Source organism: Marmota monax, unplaced genomic scaffold (assembly GCF_021218885.2).
Source record: "Marmota monax isolate L192 unplaced genomic scaffold, Marmota_monax_Labrador192_F-V1.1 WCK01_AAM20220418_F8-fsc00158, whole genome shotgun sequence".
Classification (NCBI taxonomy): Eukaryota; Metazoa; Chordata; class Mammalia; order Rodentia; family Sciuridae; genus Marmota; species Marmota monax.
This window is the reverse complement of record NW_026694092.1, coordinates 1423513-1442026: the sequence shown is the minus strand read 5'-3', so window position 1 is coordinate 1442026 and position 18514 is coordinate 1423513. Positions and strand designations below refer to the sequence as shown.

Genomic DNA, 18514 nt, shown 5'->3' with positions numbered 1-18514 from the left:
CATGGATGATTACAGCAGCTTTATTCATAGTTGCTAAGACTTAGTAGTAACCAAGATGTCCTTCAGTAGGTGAATGGGTAAATTGTAATACATCCAGACAATGAAATATTATTCAGTGCAAAAAAGAAATGAGCTATCAAGCTATGAAAAGACACAGAAGAACATTAAGAAGATAATCTGAAAAAGTTACATACTGTATGATTCCAACTATGTGACATTCTGGAAAAGACAAAACTATGGGAACAATAAAATGCTCAGTAATTGCCAGGGCTTTGTGGGGAAGTGGGGCTGAAAGGGACAAATAGGTAGAGCACAGAGGATTTTTAGGGCAGTGAAACGAACCTGTATAATAACTATAATAGTGGATCCATGCATTGTCCAAACCCACAAAAAGTACAACACCGAGAATGGACCCTAATGTAAACTATGGATGCTGAGTGATAATGATGTGTCAATACAGGTTCTTAGACTGACAAATGTACCACTGGTGGGGTAGGCTGATAATGAGGGAGGCTGAGATGGTAAGGGAGGCTATGATAATGAGGGCAGAGAGCATATGGGAAATCTCTGTACCTTCTGCTTAATTTTGTTACAAACTGAAAACATTTTCTAAAAAACAATAGAGTATATTTAAAAAGAATGAATAATTTTTTAAAAGAACAATATGTGAAGTTTGGCTTATCTCTTAAGATTCCCTTTGATTTATTTAATATCAGTGGCTTTCAACGTTGGGCCACTTTTTTTCCTTAGGAGCTATTTGGCAATGTCTGGATACATTTTCAATTGCCACAACTTTAAGGACAGGGGTGCTACTGGCATACAACGGAGAGAGGCCAAGGATGCTGTTAAACATCCTACAATGCACAGGACAGTCCCACAACAAAGACTATTCTAGTCCCAAGTGTCTTTAGTCACTGTTTAATGTGTATCCAAATAACTAAAAAACAACACTCAAACCAAAACTTGTACATTAGTATTCACAGCAACACTATTCACAATAGGTGGAAAATAAACAAATTCCCACCAACTGACGAATGGATAAATGAAATGTGGCATAATCATACAATAGGATATTATTCAGTCATAAAAAGGAATGTGGTCTAAATAATAACAACATGAATAAACCTCAAAAACAGTATGCTACTTGGGGGAAAAAAAACAGATGCATGTGCACAGTGTGTAGAACAAAATGTCACATATTGTATTATTTTGTTTATGTGAAATATCCAAAATAGGCAAATAAATAGAAAGCAGATTCGACTCAGTAAGCAGAGTCTGGAAGGAGGGAAACAGAAGGTGACTTCTTAATGGATATGGTGTCTCCTTTGCAAGTAATGAAAATGTTTTGGAACTATTTGGTTGTACAACATCATGAATGTACTAAATACCACTCCGTGTTATACTTTAGAATAGTCATGTTGGGTGAATTTTGCCTCAAATTTTAAAACACCTCAACAGTGCTGAGGTTGAGAAATCAGTCAAGACTTACAGATGAAATGTAATATTTAAAAAAGTAAAAGGCAGAAAGGACTACATCAAAGTTATGTCATTATAAAGAATTTTAAAAAGTAGACTGACCCTGAAATAACCCATTTTTCTGTGGTAGGAAAGACTTGCCAGGAAAAAATAATGGCAGCTGTCAGCCCCAAACAGATTTGTATTACTATTATAAAATTATGAAGAGTTTACGATAAATTGGTGACATCATCTAAACTACAGAGACATGAAAATGTCACCATAATAAAGACTCTCAGATCTAATAGAGGCCAGAAAATGAAATAATTAATTGACTTTAAATGTATGCCTTCACTTGAACTATAAACCAGGGAGCTGCCAAATGAAATTAGGTACTACATTATGAGCTTGTCACTTTACACGGCTTGTCAGTTTGAAGATTCATTCCCTGTTTGAAAATATGGAGCTGTATGCTCAGAGTTAAAGTTTAGAATTGGCCTCAACTGTGCAGAAGAAGTTCAGCAGTGAATCAAAGAACTCAGATTTACTCTGGTGGCTGTAAACCATCTTTCCTTTCAGTAAGTCTTAAGTTGGGGACATGGTTGGCTTCTTTGGGCCAAGGAGTCAAGCACACCCATAGATTTCAAAGAATCATGCTGGTCTGTTTTAATAAGAAACAAACAAACAAACAAAAAATGACAGCATTCTACTGATGACAGCATAACTATATAATTATATCTGAACATCATTTACCATTAACTATAGAAAATAAAGATGGAAAATAACTTTTCAGATTTAGATTTTATAGACCTAAGATTTTCTTCTAAACTTTGAACTCTTTTAATGACCTGACCATTTAAGTTATCTCTGAGGACTAAATATTGGAAGAGAAGAACCAGAAAAAAATGCTAAAATATTTTCACATTTTTATTCTAATTATCCTCCACAAACAAGTCTTATCTGCTTTCAATCATTAAGCTACTCCAGACATATTGTTTTCTATAAAACAACGTAAATTAATTCATGGCTATTATTCCTATTTTGTAAAGGGGTGGGTAGGAGCATCTGTGGCTGCTATTATTGAAATAGCATGATGATTTTTTTCCCCAGAAACTCGTTCTTAAAATGAAAACAGTGAAATTAGCTATAGGTAATTAATACATACTACAATCACTGCTATAGCACTTGGAAGATGCAGTGTGTTCCAAGATAGAAAAATTAATGTGAAAAGGCACATACATTTTTAAAAATCAGACTCTATTTAAACATTCTAATAAAAGCAACAATCCTAGATTTTATTTGTTTGTTTGTTTATTTGGGGGTACTGGGGATTGAACTCAGGGGCACTAAACCATTGAGCCACATCCCCAGCCCTATTTTGTATTTTGAGATAGGGTCTCACTGAGTTGCTTAGTGCCTCACCATTGCTGAGGCTAGCTTTGAACTCGTGATCCTGCCTCAGCCTCCCGAGCTGCTGGGATTGATTATAGGCATGTGCCACTATGCCTGGCCAGATTTTATTTATTAAAAAAATTGGGGGTAAGAAAGCACCCAAAAGTTGCATTCTGGGTCAAGACAATATTTACTGGGAGTATTGAGCCTTTTATCATTTTGTCATGAATATACTACTTGCTCAAGGGAGGAATGGAAAGGGAGAATTAAGCTTTAAGTAAGTTCCACTTGAAGATGATTAAAAAATAATATACATACTATTTTGTGAGTCTATACATTTGTGAAGTCCTCACATTCCTTTCTTTGTGAAAATGATAATTCTGTTAGAATTTAATATGTAATTTTATTTATACATATCATTCTTTTTTGAACCAGCATCTTACCTTGTCTTAAATTATTCTGATGTTCCATGATGTATTATATTGTTTGTGCCAAGAAAAAGACATAAAGAAAATAAAAGGCATAAAGATGAAAAACTCATCATTCAAAAAGGGTGACTTTCACACAGGCTAGGTAAGCATTGTCGGGCCCCTTCCTTTAGACACCTTCCTTTGTGGGTTATGCAGAGGAATGTTTCCAAATTAAATTGTCTTGATATCTGGTATGATCAGCCAGCTAGTGCTGCTGCTTTTTGAATGATTACAAACAAAGACTGTTACTGCTCAGAAAATGTTTGTATTGGAGACACCCCACTATCTAATTCATATGTGTTTTAGCTGTTATGATAAATGCAGATAGACACTGAGCTCTCTCCTTTTGCCTATCTGTCCTGTCTCCCAAAATATATGAACATCATTGTAGATCTTAGAAGATAATTTCTTCCATACTTTTGACAGCAATAGGGGGCTCCTAGGTTTTTAATCAATTTTATATATTACTGATGTTTAGGATATTCAGAACATGGTTTATTTAAGGAAAAAACTGTAACATAAGATGACTTACTTTTACTTTTGCATTTTAGCTATTTACAGGCTGTAGACTATAAGATCTTCTGTTATTAACCTCAGTTTTATACTATATAAATGGAGATTATTCTCCTCATTTTATATCATAGGGTTACCTCATAACTCTAGTAAGATAATGTAGAGGAAATATTTATGAATTATGAAACATTCTTCAGATACTTGTTAATAACAAAATAATTATAAATCAGAGTCCCAAATACTAAGCCATGGCTAATACTTCATATATAGTAAATAGGATTTCAGTGCAATACATAGTAGACACTGGTGGCTTAATAATAACTTAAAAACACAACTCTGTTCTTACCTGTTCCCTTTTTTTAAAAAACTTAAGACTGTTTATAATCTTTTTCATCACATAATGAAAAAATTCTAACACATTTGTAAATAATTTTTATCCTTATTAAATAATACTAAAATAAATTCACCTCAATCTTAATTTCTCACCTATACTGTACAGTTGGCCTGATGTGTTCTTTGCTTTCATGGATCCTTAATTTATTTAACGAGGCTGGTGCCATATCTCTGTGATATTTCCCTTGGTGTCCCTTTGTATGACACATTGAGCTATGTTTGTGAGAATCTTTGCCAAATCCAGTAAAAACTTCATTGTATAGAACCAGAAAAGAGAAAAATGAGCACACAGTAGCATCTTTTTCCCCCTACTCACAGTGTCAGCAATTAACAAATGTAATCAGGCTAACTAAGCAAAGTTGGGAGAATAAAGGATAGCATCTCTTTGACACTCAGGATATTAAGGATGCTTTTAAAGTTGTCAACACTAGGAGTCAAAATGCTGCTATCACAAGCTTCCATGTTTGTAAAAGCAGCATTATGTGAAGCACTTCCCTTATCTCATCTCCAGGTTGGAACATGCCCATCTTTGCAGATTACATTATCCTGCCCTGTTCTTTAGCAGGAACTTTATTAATTGCCTGCCTATTTGAACAAATATTTGCTGAGATATCTTTTAAGGTAAAGACCTAATGATCCCTTTGCTAGCAACTGATGATTAGTCTGAAACGAAAAGAGGAAACAAGAAAGAATGGGTTGCTTGTCTCAGTGTGGGCTCTCTTCTCCATATGGCTATGGTGGTATGTAACAATCAGAACATTTTCCACATCTACTTGAAGTTTTTGGGATTGGGTGAGGACCAAGCTACAATGAAATACCCTGGAAGCTTCTATTGACAGCTGACTTTGGGGCAGAGCAGGGTCTGGATTAGTTCTAGAAATTTGCCTAGGTGATTCCAGGTTTTTTTATTTATTTTTAAAATTTCTAAACCTTCAGAGATTGGCATCTTTTGTGAAGGTTTGGAAAGAACCAGAATCCCTAGGACAAATCAATTTCCAAGAGAAGCTCTGGAGAAAACAAGAGAAAAAGCTGATTTGTCAGGGTTCAATAAGATTTTTTTCCATGACCGGTCCATCATTTGGGGGCTGCTTACCAAGACACATATGTAGATGAAGCAAATGAGGCGCAGTATAAGGAGGAGCTCTCAGTTACCTACACAACCCATGCCCCAGCCTGCTGCCTACAGAAGCATCTGATCAAATAACTTCATTTTGCCTGTTTAAAGAACCAGTAAAGACACACTTATTCAATAAGGATAGCAATGAGCCAATATCATTGCTCTATTCCATTATACTTTAGAGTTCTCAAAATACATGTATTATCACATTATGCCAACCACAACTTCCTGAGGCTAGAAGTACAGAATGCATTAATCCCACCTCAGAGATGAACAAACAATTTTAGGGAGGCTGTGAGATCTGATGGAGGTAGTAGATATAGAACTCAAATTCAGGCCTTCTGATTGTATCCAATACTTTTCTCACTATGCTACATCACACAAAGTCTTCTTCTGGGGTCCTTTATAGCACTCTGATTTTATCATCTTCACTGGTTAGAATTATTTATGAAGTCACTGTGGTAGCTGGTTAATATTTTCAATGAAATAACTTTAGATTTGTCTTTTGCCTACTTCCCATAGCCTTATGAGAAAGCAAAAACAAGCACAAAGAATTGATCTAACGTTTCTTAATGCTGGGCCTTAAGATCTTAAGTGAAACCAAACTGTTTACAAATCAACCTCACAGATGAATCATTTTACTACTGTCATTGGTTGCATAAGAGAAACTTTTTTAGTTGTTTCTATTACTGTTTAACAAAGCTTAAAAAACGTTGAAAGCATAATGGATAGCCTTGCTAAGAAGTGGGAAAAAGCTGGGTTTAAGCTGTCTTTCCCTTTACTGGTAGATCTCCACAAAAAAGCAGAATAAAAGACCAGTAGGCAACACGTGATATGTTGGTCTTTCTCTGCACAGCCCTGCTTCCGACAAAAACTTTCTAACACTAACAGGAAATACAATTTAGGTACACACAAACATACTTTGAGTTGCAAAAGAAATTTCCTGGCTACAATGGATTAGTATAGAGAGTTTTTAAAAGAATGAGAAACTTACCCCTCCCCATATTTTTTCGTGGCCTCTGGCAGGTCCTGGATGATGAAGGTTCTCTGCACAAAACAGAGCACATACACAGTGAGATTCACAGAGGCTGAGTCACTACATCAGATAAGCTCCATTATAGCTGATGTGGTTAATGTGAGCATTTCATTTCAGTGCATTCCAATCTTGCTCCCTTAGAAAAATGTTTCTTCTATCACAGATATCTAACCTCAGAGGACAAAACACAGTATTGTGGAAAGCACAGGCTCTGTATCAACTTACTATGAGCTTCTTTATCTGGTATTAGTTTATGTCCTTGCCAAATAAAAATCAAACTGGTCACACACTTTCTCTTAGGAAGGCAGTGATATCAACAAAAACTGGTGAACAAAAATGCCAAAAGGCCCAGTGTTAATAACCAGTCTAGCATGTTATTAGCTTGCTTGTCCCTGGCTTCCCTTCAATATCATTCTGTGACAAATCCAATACCCTTTACAGTTGAACATTTTCCTGAATGGTATCAAACAACAGCACCCCTAATCAAATTATCCCTGAGGCAAAGCAGCCCACAGAATGATTCCCAATAGACAGTATGAATCAAGGACCATGAACTATTGACAACAGAAACTTTGGAGAAACAACCACAGCCCCCCAGCGAATGCGCACACGTGGACATCACAGTTGTAAGAGGGGAAGGTATGTATAGGAGAGCAATATTTCTGTTTTTAAAAAAATCAAAAACATATACATACAAAAAAAAACAATTCATACCATAATGCTTAATTTTCTTACAAGTTTCAATCATAGAGCTACCATATATTTACTAGAGGTGTTCACTTGTTATGTTCCCAATATGGAACTAAGCACCTGAGAGGTAAAGCTGTAAGATATAATCTATCAGTCCATTAGGAAATTTATAAGTTAAGCAGGAAAAATCAAGGATTAATACTAGACTGCAATCTGATAACTAGCCATGTAACACTGGATAAATCATTTACTATTTCAAATTCTTTGCAAAAGGAGGGTGCTGAACTATATGGGTATTTCCCAAATTATATGCCACAGGATGTTAAAAGGTGTTACTCAAAACCAAGGCTCTCTGATCAAATAAATGTAAGCTACACAGGTTTCTTTATTACAAGATTTTTCAGAGACTTTAAAATGAGCAATATGGCAAAAGTACAGTCTCAACCTATTTAGCTACACAGTGGTTTTTGTAAACAATCAGCAGTTCTTAAGAGTTCTAATTTAAAGGTCATTTTGGAAAACTGGATAAGATAACTGCTAACATCTTTTGCAATTCTGAAATGCTACTATTTTCTAACACGATACTAATTATATGGAACAATATTAACAAAGTATATCAAAAAAGAAGGGAGTTGGAAAAAGATAAAGGGAAAAAAAGAAGGGATCTGGATTCTCAGAGAACTGTGGAGCTGAAAAGAATTTGAGAGACCATCTAATGTCTTCTCACTACTCCATCATTTTTGAAAGCATCAGACAGTCCTCAAAAAATCTTATGTAGAGCCAAGCATGGTGGCACACACTTGTAATACCAGCGACTTGGAAGGCTGAGGCAGGAGGGTTGCAAGTTTAAGGCCAGCCTCAGCAACTTGGCGAGGCCCTAAGGAACTTAGAGAGACCTTGTCTCAAATAAAAAATAAAAATGGCTGAGGATGTGTAGCTCAGTGGTAAAGCATCCTGTGTTCGATCCACAGTACCAAAAAAAGAAAAAAAAAAAAACTTTTGTAGAATACCAATTTATAAAATATAGAACTCTTCAAAGGGCTGTAATCTTACCTGCTGTGACTTTTCCTTGAGGCACCCTGAATATACAGTTAGCAGAAACTCAGCACTATAGGAGTGTGGAGTCCAGTGACTCCTGACCCTTCTGAGGAAGCTATTCTAGGAAGGCTTTAGAAAAGAGCTGGAATTTTTACATATAGTCACAGGAAGGTCCTTACCCTTCTCAAATAGACCTCAATTTTAACTATAAACCCTTCCCAAGCTGATAAATGAAATAATCATTATGTAAACAGAATTATAAAACATTTCTTACTCCAGAAATAACTATAAGAAATTCAACATGCTAAAGTATAACCCATGTACAAATGAGAAGCTATGAAATAATTGAGCAGGGGAATGATATGGCTAAATTTGGATTTTAGGAAGATATCTCTGACAATACAAGGGAAAGGAGATTTGAGGGGTGACGGTGGTTTGACCACGGACAGTAATATCAGATAATGATCAATAAATTTGGCAGGACTTCTTATATTTTATTTCTTGTTTATTCTTTAATATTTAATAAAGTCTTTTTGAAAAGAATCAAGCTTATTTCAACAGTTTTGGGGAAACCACAAAGGAAAGGGTTATCAGACACAGTCCAAGATTTTCAAAGAGGAATTGCCTCTCCAGAGGTCAACATGGAGGACCCAAGATGGGAGCCAGCCATCTTCTAGGGGAAGAATATAACCAAGGATGCAAAAGTGAATGCCCACTGTCAGCCATCTCACCTAGCCTTCTAGATTAGAATTTTGTTTTAAAGAAGATGATTTCCTTACAGAGAAACAGGGTTCGTGGCCTACTGCCCATATCACCCCAAACCCCAAATTCTCCCAGACCCAGGTTATCTCCGTGCTATTTCTTCTGTTGCCAATGGTTAGCTTGTTCTTTCTACTCTGATCTCTTGCTGCTCTAGTTTCTTCTTTCAGCTGGCGAGAGTGTGTGAGTGTGTGTGTGTGTGTGTGTTGTATGTGTGGCACTTTAGTTTTTATATTTCTGTCAGCAGGAATATTAATCTATCTTGATTCTCCCTCAGGTCACCACCCCAAACTAAACATTACTTCTATAGTAATGACAACATACTTAACAACAACAACAACAAAGCAGCTTTTGGCCAGACATTAAGACATCTAAATATGGTTCCATGGATTTGCCCAGCCTGGCACTAAATATCCTCTACAACCAGATTCCATTTTCCTTAATAGTGATACTACACCCCAGTGAAAACAGCCTCTACTCCTCCTTTAAACATGTTTTGAACTGTTCCAACTGCATGTCTCTGATCATTTCTTCTGCATCATCTGCATTATCCTACAAAAGTTCTATTCATCTTTCAACATCAGTAGTGAAGTCTTCCTTCATTATCTGAGCAGGAAGTAATCTCCTTTTCCTTGGAACTCTTATATAATATGGAACTTAGGTCCTACTGCATACAGATGTGCATACCTTATAGGATCTATCAGACTGCCTAATTTTTGGAGAGTAAGCAAATTTTCTTCTACACCTATATTTTGTCTGTGCAGGGCACTGGAACATCCCAGTGAGGATCCTAGTGGCCTATACAAACAGACTTACAGGAAGCTCACATACCAAGAATGTTCAAAACACATCATTTGCCTATTCCCCTTAGTACAGATCAGTGCTTCAGACTCCAGTTATTCACATGCCATCTTAATCAAATTTATGATTTTTGCCAAATGCTTCTATTATCTACACTTACTTAATGTTATTTCAATTAAGTTACTTCTTTTACTTCAGTATCCACTTTATTCTTGTCTTATAAAAAAGTATGCAGAATCATGGGTTTGACATATTATATATTTTTAAATGCATACAATGCTGAAATGTAATGTTCAATAGAATACTTAAGTCGAGTAAGCTAACATCCATAATATAAGGAGTCCGGTGTCACCAAAACTACCAAGGAACTATGAACAGAGTAATGCATCTCAAAATACAGGCTGGGTACTGCAAAGTGGACACTGCTTTATATGAGGACCTAGACCAACCTTACATCAATGTCCTAGAACCTGCTATCAATTCAGTTCAGCAAATATTAAACACCATTTTATAACACTAAGCAGTTTGAACACTGAATAATTACTAGGTAACACTATGCCAGGAAGAGTGTTAGGCTCCTTTATGTATTATTTATTTGGTGAGCTAAAAATTTCCTTAATTGGGGATACTAAAAATAGAACTTATATTTTCCCTAATTTTTTAGAATTGTATCAGTTGTTTTCAGTCTCTTTAAAAAAAATTGGTCCATAATATAAAGAATAGTAGATTTCATTGTGGCTATAGTTTTTAAATTGTATATATTTAAGGTATAACATGATGGGGTTTTTTTTTTTTTGGGGGGGGCACTGGGGATTTAACCCATAGGTGCTTTATCTCCAGTTCTTTTTATTTTTTGAGACAGGGTTTCCCTAAATTGCTAAGTCTAGCCTCAAACCTGTGATCCCCCTGCCCTAGCCTCCCAAATTGCTAGGATTACAGGTTTGCACCAGCACACCTAGATATAATGTTTTGATATACTTATCTGTTTTTGTGCATGGTGCTGGGGATTGAACTCAGGGCTCATGTGTACTAAGCAAGTGCTCAACCATTGAGGCACATCCGTAGCCCTTTTTACTTCTTAAAAAAACCTGAAGACAGGGCCTCACTAAATTGCCCATGCTGGCATTGAACTTGCAATACTTCTGCCTCAGTCTCCCTAGTACAGATGAACTGGGAGTACAGATGTGTGCTACCACGCCCATCTTGGTATAATTATCTTGATAGCCATGTACTTAGTGAAGAGTTGACCATAGTTAAGCATGGCTTTTTAAATAATGACTGGCTTTATATATCCTGATGAAGAATTCCAACAAGTTGGAGCATGGCTTTGTCACCACTTGTAACTGGGTTTGAGGCCTGGCATGCCAGTTACTATCTATCTGACCTTGGGCAAGTTATTTAACCTGTTTAAGCCTTGGTTTCTTCAAATATAATGGGGTTATTAATGATAGGTCTCATCTCATAGGCTTTGAGAGAGGATTAAATGAAAATAGCTATAATGATTCTTGATATCATTAAGTAGGAACTGTGAAGATGATAACAAAGGTTTGGCACACCCCCAATATCTTTATTCAATCTGATTCTTATAGTTTTTAGTTGGTCAATCTGGTTCAATACATTAAGTTTAACTAAGACTACTTAAGACAGAGCACACTGTAAAATAGATTTTATGAGCTGAATTTGAAAAATCAAAATTTGATTTTTCAGTTTTAGTTTTAGCTGCACAACTAAGTTAGGGGTATGCACCCCCAGTTCTTTAAGAGTTTCCTTTGCTGTTTTTGATGTCCATTATATGCACTTGCCCCCCTTTTCCCAGCTTTCCTGTGTCACAGTCTAGAAATTCCTATTCCTGGTAATTATTCTTCTTCCAGGAATCCTCGGAGATTCAATTATAGCTACCTATTTTATTAGTTTCAAAACACTGCAGGCTACATTTTTATTTGTAGAGAAGTACTTCCTCGTTGGCTTTACTTTTCAGCCACACGGCCCTTTCCAGGCTGGGTTAGAGAGTCCCTTCACTGTCCTCCACTGTGCTCAATGCACCATCCTCTGGCTACACTACTTAAGGTTTTTCCAGTTCTAGTCCCTGGCCCTTTCCCCGAACCCCAAAGCCCTTCTAATTTTTCAGGGCAACTGGGCCTAAGGGCCCTGTGTCATACTCCAAAGATGATATGTTCCCTGGAGTCCATTCCCTCCTGGTGCTATCTCTTAAAGACACAGCTCTCTTAAGTGGCCTAAGGGATCTTCTTTAAGTGAAAGGTTAATTCTATGAGGCCTCTGGGAGCTTCACCTCTGTAGCTTTTTGGATTCCATGTCTTTCAGATAATAAAGATTCAACTGGTATTTTTTGTATATCTATTTACAATAAGACATTTCATTTGTATTGTCTTGGTGCTCACAACAATCCAATGAGGTAGGTACAACAAAACCTAATGATGAATGATAAAACTCAATTTCAGAAAAATCAAAGTCCTCATGTTCCTACAGCTAGTGAGTAGGAGTGTCTCATGATTACTTTTTTTTCATATGGGGATTGAACACAGGGCACTTAATCACTGAGCCATATCCCCAGCCTTTTAAATATTTTATTTAGAGACGGGGTTTCTCTGACTTGCTTAGGGCCTTGCTAAGTTGCTGAGGCTGGCTTTGAATTTGTGATCCTCCTGCCTCAGCCTCCAGAGGTCCTGGGATTATAAAGGCACCACCACGCCTGGCCCAGGATTGCTTTTTAACTTCTCCACATATATATCAAAAAGGCTAACATTAAAGCTCCATGATTTGTCATAAACACACCTGTGTAATTGGCATTAAGATTCAGAACACATCTCAGGATCTTAACCTAGGATTTCTACACCAAGTCCTGTGATCTTTCAATCACATCTGTAGGTATTCAACAAATATTTCCTTAATGCTTATGATGTTGCAGTAATTTTGCTGAACATTGGGGAGTTAATGGTGAATAAGACAGATGTGATTCCTGCTCTAATTGAGCTTAGCATCTAGGGGGAAGTTAGATAATTTTTTAAATTGCAAATAAAGGAATTTAAGTTATTCAGAGGAATTTAAATAAGTTCTGTATGACTTTGGCAAGGCCAGAAAAAGAGGTTAGACAAATGGTCAAATCATACAAAGGCTTTACTGGCTGGTAAACCTCTTGGATTTCTGGCCTAAATGCAATGGAAAACCACTAAGCGATACCCCTGGGTTCACAAAACAACCAGTTCCCTCCCAGGGGCACTCGACCACTAAGCCACATCCTCAGCCCTATTTTGTATTTTATTTAGAGACAGGGTCTCACTGAGTTGCTTAGTGCCTCACTTTTGCTGAGGCTGGCTTTGAACTCATGGTCCTCTTGCCTCAGCCTCCCAAGCCTTTGGGATTACAGGTGTGTGCCACCGTGCCTGGGTTTTTTGTTACTTCTTATATGCTTTACATTTTACTAGGTCCATTATCTCAAAAGCATAAAAACAATAACATATAAAACCCCAAGATATAGAGATATTATATGCAAATATTATATATTAATAATTGTTTATAAAATTAATAAATTATAACATTAAAATATGACATCTACTTTTTAAAAATAATATGTAATATAAAATATTTGTACATGTATTTCCACACTAGGCAGCAGAACTAGGCTCAGGAAGCTGAGAATGGAGGATTACAAGTTCAAAGTGAGGTGCTAAGCAACTCAAACTTGCGATCCTCCTGCCTCAGCCTCCCAAGTCACTTGGATTATGGGTGTGTGCTTCATCCCCATCCTGCCTATTCATTCAAACAAGTATGCTAAATGTGATAAATGGTTGTACATACCAGCAAGACAATAAGAAGACAGTAAAGGAGGACAGACTTGTTTAAGTAATAATTATCTGTGTAAGACAAATACTTCTGCTTTTTTGATACTTGTCTTTTACTAGTTTCCTTATGATACCATGGTTGGTGTATACTGGGGTCAGCAGATGTTTTATGTAAAAGGCCAGAGAATAAAAATTTTGGGTCTTGAGAGTCTCTGTTGTTACTGCACAAATATGCTATTATAGCATGAAAGCAGCCACTGAAAGGAATTTGTATGTATGTTTTAATAAAACTTCATTTAAGGACACTGAAATTTAAATTGTATGTAATTTTCATGTGTCATGAAGTAGCTTAGTTTTTCTCAACCATTTAAAAATGTTAAGGACATTCTTGGTTCATGGTTATAAAAAAACAGGCAGCAAGCCATTATTTGCCAATCCCTGGTATACACAACAAAATTATTTACTGAATTTTTATCAATCAACAAGTCAAACGAAATACAAGGAACCTCAGCGTGTTATTGAAACATAAAGATCAGCACCATCAATAACAAGTTAGACAATTCTCTACAAACTTTCAAGTGTGACATTAATTTTATATGACAGTTGATCTTAAATTTCAAGTCCATGATAAAATATTAAAGATAATGGTATAACCATCTAAATAAATCATGTTAAAACTGCAGAAGCACCTCACTGAAAACTACGAACTAGATGCCTGATAAATCACCTGATGAAGTCAACTGTATTTCTTAACAGAAACAGTTTATTTTATCTACAGTAATGTTTCAGTTATCACTTCCATCTCAATAAAGCACAAATATATATATCCCACCTTGACCTTTCCCCTGAATCCTACAATTTCAAATACACTTATATTATCTTGCCACCACCTGGAAAAACGCAGATCTAACATGAAATATTTTCTCCACTTCACGTGTAAATGGGCTTCTCCTCAAGTTCCATAATTATATAAACAACATCTTATTTCATTCAACCCTAATATTGAAGGATGACATTTTAAGATACTAACTAAAGTTTCGTTTTTCCCAAAAGTTCACTTTCTCTCTTCTTTCTTTACTCCTCACCTACCACTGTCCCAACTAGTAGCTAAGCCATTCTATGTTCATTCCATCATATGAAAAATAAGTTTTTCTAAGGTACTTGGGAAAATAAGAGGCTAGAAGCAGAGAGAAAATGACTGAGAAAAGAATGTGAGCAGGGGATTGCCTTCCAATCCCACCTACCCACAATTCCCCTTCCAAGCTAGAAAAGTTACTCTAGGTTAAAGAGAAGAGAGAAGCCAGTGGGGCCTAGGATGGAAGGGTAGACCTAAAGGGACCAAACAGATTCAAAATGAAGGGCCATTTTTAGTGAGAGGCATTGCTTGAGTGCCCAGTAGCCCCTTGCAGAGAGTTGAACATCTACAGACCATATGAGCAAGCATATGGATAGACTCTTTTCTGGTAGTGAATACTGAAGGCCTCTTTTGGACACTAGCCATTCCCTGACTGATCACCTTCCTGCTAGACAGATGCCTATGCATGCCTGAGGCTAACTCCAGTCCCTTTTGAATTCGCTCCACATAGACAACCATCCTTGCAACCTCCCTGAACCATCAGCCCTGAAGAACAAGAGGGCCCTGCTACAAGAGGTACTACTAACTAGCCTGATTTCTTAAACCATAAGTGACTTTTATGTGTTTTGATTGTCACATAAATAGAATCATAGTGTACATTCTTGGATCTAACTTCTTTTGCTTAACATCTTATTTGTAGAGATTCATCCACACTGTTGTGTATAATCGTAGAACATTCATTCTCACTACAGGCTCCATGTTAAGTACACATATGTCCATTTAGTTACTCATTCTCCTACTGATGGGCATTTGGGTTGTGCTGTGGTCTGAATGTTCGTATTCCTATAAAAATCATATGATGGACCTGATGCGTAAGCATATACAAGTGGAGTCTTTGGGAAGTGATGAAGTTATAAGGACACTATCCTCATGAATGGGATTAGTGTCCTTATACAGAGACTTAAAGGAGCTCTCCAGCCCTTTCTACTATGTGAGGACACAGGAAGTAGGTGCCATCCTAGAACTAAGAGAGTGAACCCTCACAGACACTGAGTCTGCTGGTGCCTTGCTCTTGGACTTCCCAGCCTCCAGACTGCACAACACATTCTTGTTGTTCATAAGTTACCCAGTCTATGATGTTTTGTGATAGCAGCCCAAACTGACAGAGATAGGCTGTTTTCAGTTTAGTATTAGTAGAACAAATCCCTGTCACCAGGTTTAAGGCAGTGGCAGTATACACATACATAACTGAATCTAAACGACCAACCAGTAAGACCTACTTACTTTCTGCTCTTTAATACCTGATCCCAGTCTTTCCATTCTCACTACTACAAACCCACATCATATTTCTTCAGGTTAACAGCATATTTCCCAAGGATGGGAAATATCTCTTTAAAATATATTTTTTTTTACTTTTAATTGATAGTGATTGGGGGATACTGTGACATTTCAATACTTGTATACAATGTGTAAGGGTCAGATCAGAATAACTGGTCTATCCATCACCACAAACATAATTTCTGTGAGTTGTGAACATTCAAACTCCTCTCTATTAGCTATTTTGAAATATTCAATTAATTGTCACACCATAGTTATCCTACGAGCATTAGAAGTTTCCTTTTATCCATCTGCACCCCTATACCATGCTCTCTCTATCCCTCCCCTCCTTTTAACCTCCTCAGGCTTTGGTAATCAGCATTCTATCCTTGCTTCTTTGAGATCAACATTTTAGATTCCACATATAAGTGAAAACAAAGAAATATCTTAATTCCTTAATGTCCATTTACTTACTGATCACCTTCCTGCTAGACAGATGCCTAAAATATAAAAGAATATGCTTTTGGTATGTGTTTGAGCAGTAGCCACTGTACATGTATAATCATTACCATCAAGGCAATCACTGACAACTTCTGATGCAGATATGTAATTGGTGTTTTCACATCTTGTCTTACAAGGTCTTGGATTTCTTTTTAAGCATCCTATTTGAGAAATCTCTCAGCATTAAGAAATGTCCATAAAGCCCAATTCCAATTCCCCAGCACTAAAATAGCCTAGCTTTAAATACACATCTTCCTCATTTTCAGCAAGATGCTCAGAAGGAAGTGATAACTGAAGTAAGAGTGAAAAAGAAGAGATAAGTTCTGGTAGGCTATTTGAATACAATGCTCTTTTAACTCATAGATTTAATATCATCAGGAAAAACTGAAGAGGCTTTGAACATCACAACACATGAGAAGAGGAGCAGCAGATAATCACATAGAGCATTGTTTCCAGATCGTTATGTAGATTACTTCCTTTAATCTTTGCAGTTTTATGACTTAAATATAGTACTATCATTACCCCCATTTTACAGATAAGGTACTTGATACACAGTAGTTATGCAATTTGCCCAAGGTCATATAATTTGGAAAGTGACAGAGCTAAGACACTAACACAGGAAGTCTGGCTCAATGATAGGCAATAACACATTCTTGACTAAGGGAGTGGAGGTTTACAATTTAACCTCAAAATTAGATTGAGCTACCTGTGAGCAAATATAAGTATGGATTTTAAAGATACATATTGTATGTGTAAGTAAAGCTTTCCAGCCCTTGAAAAGAATGAGAGGAGGCATTAGAAAGAGATGGGAGGAAACTTTTGAGTGTTATTAACTTGCTTATTATCTTGACTATAATAACAATTTCATGGGTATGTACATACATAAAAATGTGTCCAATTTAGTCACGTGTAGTGGCGCATGCCTGTAATCCCAGCGGCTCTGGAAGCTGAGGGAGGAGGATCATGAGTTCAAAGCCAGCCTCAGCAAAGGCTTAGCAACTCAGTGAGACCCTGTCTCTAAATAAAAAAAAAAAAATACAAAATAGGGCTGGGGATATGGCTCAGTGGTTGAACACCCCTGAGTTCAATTCCTGGTACCCCCCCCCAAAAGTGTCCAGTTTAAATATGTGTACGTATGCTAATTATATGTCAGTTACACCTCAATCAAGCTATGTGTGAAAAGGATGAAACAGATCTATAGATGAGCCAATCACAAATAATTTTAATAAAGGAAGTCCATAAGGTATTGAGTGAAGAAAAAACTATGAAGCAATATTCATAATATCATTCATAATATCATTTTATATATATATATATATATATATATATATATATATACACACACACACACACACACACACACACATACATACACACACACACACACACACACACATATATATATATATATAAACACATATGTAAAAACATGTATACCTGGTCCCTGGCTTCTAATGGTTCAATTTACTATTTTTTCAACTTTATCATGGTGTGAAAATGATATGCATTCAATAGAAACCACAATTTTTAAAATTGGCATTTTCAATTTGGACTTTCTAACAGGCTAGATAATGGGTTTGATCCTCTCTGGCAATGCTGGGCAGCAGTAACAGCAGTGAGCCACAGCGCCAGCCAGCCTGGAGATCATGAAGGTGAGACACCTGACACTCTTCAGTAGACTGTGTTGCTAAACTAGGAAGTGTGGTAGGTCAGATGTAGTAAATGCAACTTTCACTCAGGATATTTTCAATTTATGATGGTTTTTTTGGGACATAAACCCAACTTAAAGTCAAGGAACATCTGATATAAAATGTAATCTGTGGGATTTTTTTAAAAAAGATTTTTTAAAAGCTTTTGGTAATACAAAGAACTTTCCCTGAGGCTTGCCTAAACAGGTATATGAGTCCATGAGTCAGCCATCTTGGAAGAGGTTCTACAGCCCCATTTAAGCCTTCCAATAACTGCAGCCCCAGTGTACATCTTGATAGCAATCCTATACCAAAACCACCCAGCTAAGCTGCTCTTGAATTGCTGGCTCTCAAACTATGTGAGATAACATGTTTGTTGTATGAAGCTGCTAAATGTTAGAATAATTTGTTATGTATAATGCAGCACATATCATTTTATGTAATATTTTAAAAATATAGAATACATATA

General features: G+C 36.5%; 1 protein-coding gene across 2 annotated transcripts in view; it reads right to left on the bottom strand.

Moving 5' to 3' along the window:
• The window catches only part of Prrg1 (proline rich and Gla domain 1), a 106723-nt gene that overhangs the window by 53328 nt on the left and 34881 nt on the right, over positions 1-18514 (bottom strand). For both annotated transcript variants that reach the window (XM_046465034.2, XM_046465035.2), the window contains one exon: positions 6335-6387. In XM_046465034.2, the coding sequence (XP_046320990.1) occupies positions 6335-6344 (10 nt within the window). In that variant the 5' untranslated portion in view covers positions 6345-6387. The remainder of the gene's footprint in view (positions 1-6334; positions 6388-18514) is intronic.